This window comes from Vigna unguiculata, chromosome 7, assembly GCF_037176805.1.
Source record: "Vigna unguiculata cultivar grain cowpea cultivar isolate G323 ecotype 2 chromosome 7, ASM3717680v1, whole genome shotgun sequence".
Classification (NCBI taxonomy): domain Eukaryota; kingdom Viridiplantae; phylum Streptophyta; class Magnoliopsida; order Fabales; family Fabaceae; genus Vigna; species Vigna unguiculata.
In genome coordinates this window covers 25,992,134-25,998,170 of record NC_140798.1, presented here as the reverse complement: position 1 = coordinate 25,998,170, position 6,037 = coordinate 25,992,134, and the positions used below count along the sequence as shown (strand labels likewise).

Here is a 6,037-nt window from a genome sequence, read left to right as displayed (position 1 = left end):
AGGCTAAAATTATCGATTACTATTTAATAACAAATTTTAAAAAATACATTCTAAGTACAAATTCAACTACACACTTTAACTTGTGATTTATTCTCCTATGCAACTTATAACTCTTCAAATTGAAACTTTCAATAGATAAGCAAAGCATAACCTTCTTTTATAGAAAACCAAACAAAGCCTTGATCATATGTTAAATGTTGCAATAAAAGTAAAACAACATTATTTATACATACACGTAAGTATGTGAGCCACAAATCCTATGATAAGTTATTTATATATATAATAATCCAATAAGGTAAAGCAGATGAACGTTAAAAGTCTTAATATTTAACAAAATTGTGAGTACCTTTTATTGTTGTTGAATTGCATTCTCGATCCATGTGCCTCGCGCTCTATATGCAGGTGTCATGCTATTACTCATCATTTTAGATTTCTTTCAATTCCTTAGTGAAGTACATAGGAATGTAAAATATTTTTTAGACAGAATTTTGTACATAGATATATTACATAACACTCTATTTGAAAATTTATTAGTATTTTAGCATATATCTTTTTTAATATGTTTGTGCATCACAAACTAACATAATTTGTGTACAATATAAACAAACATGTCAGTCAAATGATCCCAGGGAGTTGATCGATCGGTGATGTAACAAACAGATCAAGACGCTAGTTCAGTTGGAGAATCTCTATGGTTCAGTGTGATTAACAAATCTAAATATGACTTAGTGAAGATAGATCTTGAATAAGAAAAATAACAATATTAATGTATGATTGGGTGGTGATTAAGTTGGTGATAAGTAAAAGTCCATAGTGATTACTATAAATAAAAGTTTTAAATAAGGTAGTTAGGTTCAATTAATTACAACTTTCCACATAACATGTATTTGGACAAATATTAATTTAAGCATCGGAGTGTCTTCTGCATATACATTTGAGTCGTTTGGATGGTCATGAGCCTTTTGCGCTGAAGTTGAAGACTGAAATAATTTTTAAGATCGAGACATCTACGAAGTAGGAGTGTCCGATCACTAGAAACAATTTGTAAGTGCATATCATCATGTTAAACCACAAACAATAAATGAAGGAACATTATCCATTATTTTTTTAGTGATAATGAACTATGATAATAAACAAATAGAAAAATATGGATGAATGTGAAAATAATTAATGGTGTTCCATTTCAATTCATGCAAATATATCAACATGTTTGTAAAAATATAAATAAGTTAAATATAAAGGACACCATTAATATGTTAATTTTAATAGCCAATCTATTCTACATGCAATTCATTTGAATCTACCATTCAAATTGTGAGAAAAAAATCCGAATTAAAATATATATATATATATATATATATATATATATATATATATATATATATATATGATACATCAATGTTAAAAAATAATAATATAATCAGATAAAAACTAATAAAATTATAGTACTTCATGAGTTTGAGTTTAATGAGACATGAACCTAAACCACACATAAGGAATTGATATCACCTCTAGTCAAAATCTTAAGACAATAGGTTTATGGGTCTTTATCCTTATATGATGCTTAACTTTCTCATTTTTACTTAATGTGAAATTTAAACTCATACTTAAATTCCCAACACTTAAGAAATACTGCACGTTTAGCATGGTTAATCCATATTTGTAGAGCCTATTTATATGAAAATACTTTTTTAAAGTTTAAAGAATAATTCTAACTGTTATTCTATTTGTGGTGTTAACTTGTTGTCTTCACTTGTTTTAACAAGCTTCTAAATCTTTAAAATCTTAAATTAGGAACTCTGTTTAAGTCTCACTTAGAAAAATATTTTGACTCTATATATAGGAAGACTAGATATGTCTCAAAACTAAGTTTCTTGTTTGCTTTTAATATTTGACATAGCTTAAACCAAGGTGTTTATTAATCATTTGTTTTTCTCAATAAATGTTTAAACTATTTTATTTACTTATTTAACTTATCAATACTTACATTCAAGAACATAAGATATATGCTTACAAACGATTATTTATCATGAGATTATCATATTGCATGATAATTTAATAATGTATAAGGTTTTAGTATAATATATTTTGAATCTCTGATTTAATTACTTTTATTTTCTTCAATCATGCCGGTAGACTTGTGACATTTCTTATTCTTCATGTGAATTTTTTTGTCACAAAAGAATCTTAAATCCTAAAAGCCCACCCACCAAATAAGACTCATATTTTTCATATTTTTCCATAGTTTTAGTCTTTTTTATTTTAATACTACACCAACTATTAAATGTAATAAACAATTATTTTTTTAAAGAGGAGAAGATTTAAATTTGTGAAAAGTGTATGATTTTTTATAAGACACATTATCTTATATTTTTTTCACATGGATAACTTTTGGAAGATATTTTTTATAATTAAAATTATTGATATTGTACTTTCGTTTTAAAATAGTTCCTAATATATATTGATATTGTACTTTTTGTTAATTTTTAAAATATAAACAAAAGTATTTAAACAATGTGACTTGTACATTTTTTTTTTAAATTAAAAGTAGAACTAACATTAAGTATACATTTGAAGACCAAATGTCTCTCTATTTTAAAATGAAAAAACAAAAAAGAGAATTAGATTTAAGTTTGTAATTTATACAATAACAGATACTTGCATGTTTCCATATAGACAATATTAAGTAGAAATTATACTTCTCTTTAATAATGGAATACTTAATTTGTTGATATTTCTTTTTCTTTGAAAAAGTTATATTTCTATTTACCCATGAAGTCCTTAATTTGTGATGATATTTATTATAGAGATGATTAAGCTTTAAACTAATTCACATGCAATTGGTATAAGGTTTTAAACAATTAAAGCAATTTTTTTATCGTATAAAAAGTTATTCAATTCTTATATTAATGCTTTCATATTTTCTCAGATATCTAACAAATAATTAAATATGTTTTTCGTCTCCAAACTATTATAAAAGATTATATTTTGTCTTTACACTTCGTGAAATTCTTATAAAACATCTTTATAACAAACGGTATGCAAGATATTTGTCATGAACAAACAGAGTTTCACAGAAGATTATAAAATGTGTTTTCCATATAACAAATACGGTTTCATAGTAAATTATAATATTACGTACAAATCTTGTTTATTGAAAAAGATATTTTACATAACTTTCATAAAGGATAAAATGCTTCATAGGTTAGTTTATGGATCAAACACAATTTTTGTATAATAGTTTGAAGACGAAAAATATATTTAATTTTTTAACAAATTTTTATAGAAAATATAAATAGTATATTTTAAAGGAGTAATAAACATATGAAATTATATTTGTGAAAACAACAACATAAATAGATGTAATAATAATTAGTATATTGTATAGTCAACTTATTCATTTATATTATCAATCAAACTATAATATTTTTTATAGTAGAATAATATAACATTCTTGTCATATGATAGTTTTAAAGAACAATAAGTATAATAACAAACTTCATTTGGAATAGTTTGTCACTTGTCTATAGATGGGTTAAGTTAATAACCTTCACCTCACACTCTAAATAAGATATGCATATATCTTTTATATAAATCAATGTGACAATATAGATGCAGAACATTTCTAAATTAGCATAATTCAAAAATAAATTGAATAAAACAAGTAAACTAATATTAAGTATGAATGTTCCATGACATCCAATATGCACATTCTTGTACAACATACCATTTACTTGCCTTTAAAGCATTTGTAGTGAGAAAATAACAATTTTATTGAAAAAAATTATCTTTGAATTGAGATTATACGATAATTAAATGTCATTACATTGTCACAATGTTGGATTTGAGCAAAAGAATGACAAATCAACATAATATATGAGAAACAATAATGTTGTTTAGCCAATAGGTTACTACACATGTTCTTAGGTTACATTTGTTCAACTTCAATCACCTTCTAAACCACCATTCCATAATCAAATCTAACTGAAATTTCACGATTCTTGATGCAATGGAATCCTGTGTTAACCTATTTTCACATAGAGTGAATTGATCTCATCCCCGGCCAAAGCATTCCTCTCAATTAGGGAAAAACCTTGATAACATCACAAGAAAGCTCACTCATGACCATTGCACCTTCAAAACAAAATTTCTCCCAAATCACTTATCTATTCAACACGCTACACCCATCATCGGAAAGGCCATAAAATAATCTACAAGACTGAAAAAAATTCACTCATTTTCATTTACTACAGACGGAGTAATTCTCAAATGAATCAAGCTTAGAAACACACACCAAAAGCAAGCTATAGCACCCAAAACATTCTAACTAGCCTCCACATTGAGCAGCCGTTGATTACACTCCTATCCAAGGGTTGACATTCAAACCAAGACAAGGCCTCAATCCGTGTGAGGGTCCTGTGGACCAATCACAAATAAGTATTTGGATATAGTCTCTCACACACTTGACTATTTAAACTATCAAAATTCTCTCTTCTTTCGCACAGAAATTCTGATTACCACTGCATTCTCCATTTCAACGTTCTCACACAGATCCCAATCCTTCCTCGTAGTTCAGCCTTAAACCCAGTCTTTCCCATGGCAACGGAAGAACCCACCGTGGTTGTGGAACCTGCACCAGAGCCTGCTGCCACCGAGTCTCCACCGGAGGAGAAGGAGGAGCCCAAATCTGAAACCAAGGCCAAGAAGACCAAGGAACCCAAACCTAAGAAGGTTTCTAGACCTCGTAATCCTCCAACTCATCCTTCATATGAAGAGGTATGATCTGAATTACTGTTCTCTCCTTTTCCTCTTGCAATTTGTTGTTTAATTGGATCTGATCCCAGTTTTGCTTGTGCAACAGATGATCAAGGATGCAATTACCTCGTTGAAGGAGAAAACTGGTTCCAGTCAATATGCTATTTCGAAGTTCATTGAGGAGAAGCACAAACAGCTTCCCTCAAACTTCAAGAAGCTTCTTCTCTACCACTTGAAGAAGCTTGTTGCTGCCGGAAAGTTGGTCAAAGTCAAAGGCTCCTTCAAGCTTCCACCTACCAGACCTGCCCCTTCTTCCCCTGCCAAGAAGAAGCCAGCACCTGCTAAGCCCAAGCCTAAGCCTAAACCCAAGCCTGCAGCCAAGGCCAAGGATGCCAAGACTGCCAAGTCAAAGGCACCTGCTAAGGCAAAGCCTGCTGCCAAGCCTAAGGCCAAGGCTCCAGCCAAGGCCAAACCTGCTGCCAAGCCCAAGGCTGCACCCAAGCCTAAGGCTGCCGCTGCTAAGCCAAAGGTCACTAAACCAGCTGCTAAGCCCAAGCCAGCTGCAGCCAAGCCCAAAGCTGCTAAGCCTGTTGCAAAGCCCAAGGCTAAGCCTGTGAAGGCTGCCAGGACTTCTACTAGGACTTCACCAGGAAAGAAAGCCCCTGCCGCTAAGCCTGCGCCGAAGAAAGTGGCAGCAGCTGCGAAGAAAGCTCCAGTGAAGAGTGTGAAGCCCAAGAGTGTAAAGTCTCCGGCAAAAAAGGCTGCTACCAAAAGAGGGGGTAGGAAGTGAAGAGGTGGTGGTGGATAGGGTTGTTTAGGGTTAGTGTTGTGAAGTTTATTGTCTTTTTGGTGGTGTAGTTGGGGTTACAGATGTTCCTATAACATATGAAATCGATTTTATGAAACCTTTGTTGTTTTTTTTTTTTTTTTTTTTTTTTAATTTTTTAGTTTGAATCCTTTTCAGGTTCGATCTAGGATTAGATATAAAGCTTCTAGCTCTGCTCTCTAGCTAAATGAGTTAATCATAAATGTATCTTAGAGTGAAGTTTCTCTCCATTACAGTATCTTTGATGGATCAATGTAGTATAAGCACCCTTTCACATCGCAATGGATTTGTAGTTACATGTTTCTTTGGATGAAATACTGCATCTTCAATGTCATTGAAATTTCTCTCATGAGTTCATATGTCTGCTAGATAGGCATGGCTGTGTGAATAGATTTGTGATTGATTGAATGCATTTGTTTGCATCTCAATTTCTTCTTCGAATTTACTTGTTTCCTG

The 6,037-nt window shown here is 30.9% G+C and overlaps 1 protein-coding gene across 1 annotated transcript; it reads left to right on the top strand.

Annotated features, from left to right (window-relative positions):
- Positions 1-4,478: 4,478 nt before the first annotated feature.
- On the top strand, positions 4,479-5,896 carry LOC114191022 (uncharacterized). Its single transcript, XM_028080157.2, has 2 exons — positions 4,479-4,776; positions 4,862-5,896. Exons 1-2 carry the CDS (start codon positions 4,597-4,599, stop codon positions 5,543-5,545), a joined length of 864 nt encoding a protein of 287 aa, XP_027935958.1. The 5' UTR covers positions 4,479-4,596; the 3' UTR covers positions 5,546-5,896.
- The last annotated feature ends 141 nt before the right edge of the window (positions 5,897-6,037 follow it).

Bases quoted from the DNA above. Each gene is read 5' to 3' on its own strand.
- LOC114191022 (XM_028080157.2), top strand. From the start codon at position 4,597: ATGGCAACGGAAGAACCCACCGTGGTTGTGGAACCTGCACCAGAGCCT. The intron at 4,777-4,861 runs GTATGATCTGAA...CTTGTGCAACAG, and splicing joins CTCATCCTTCATATGAAGAG to ATGATCAAGGATGCAATTAC.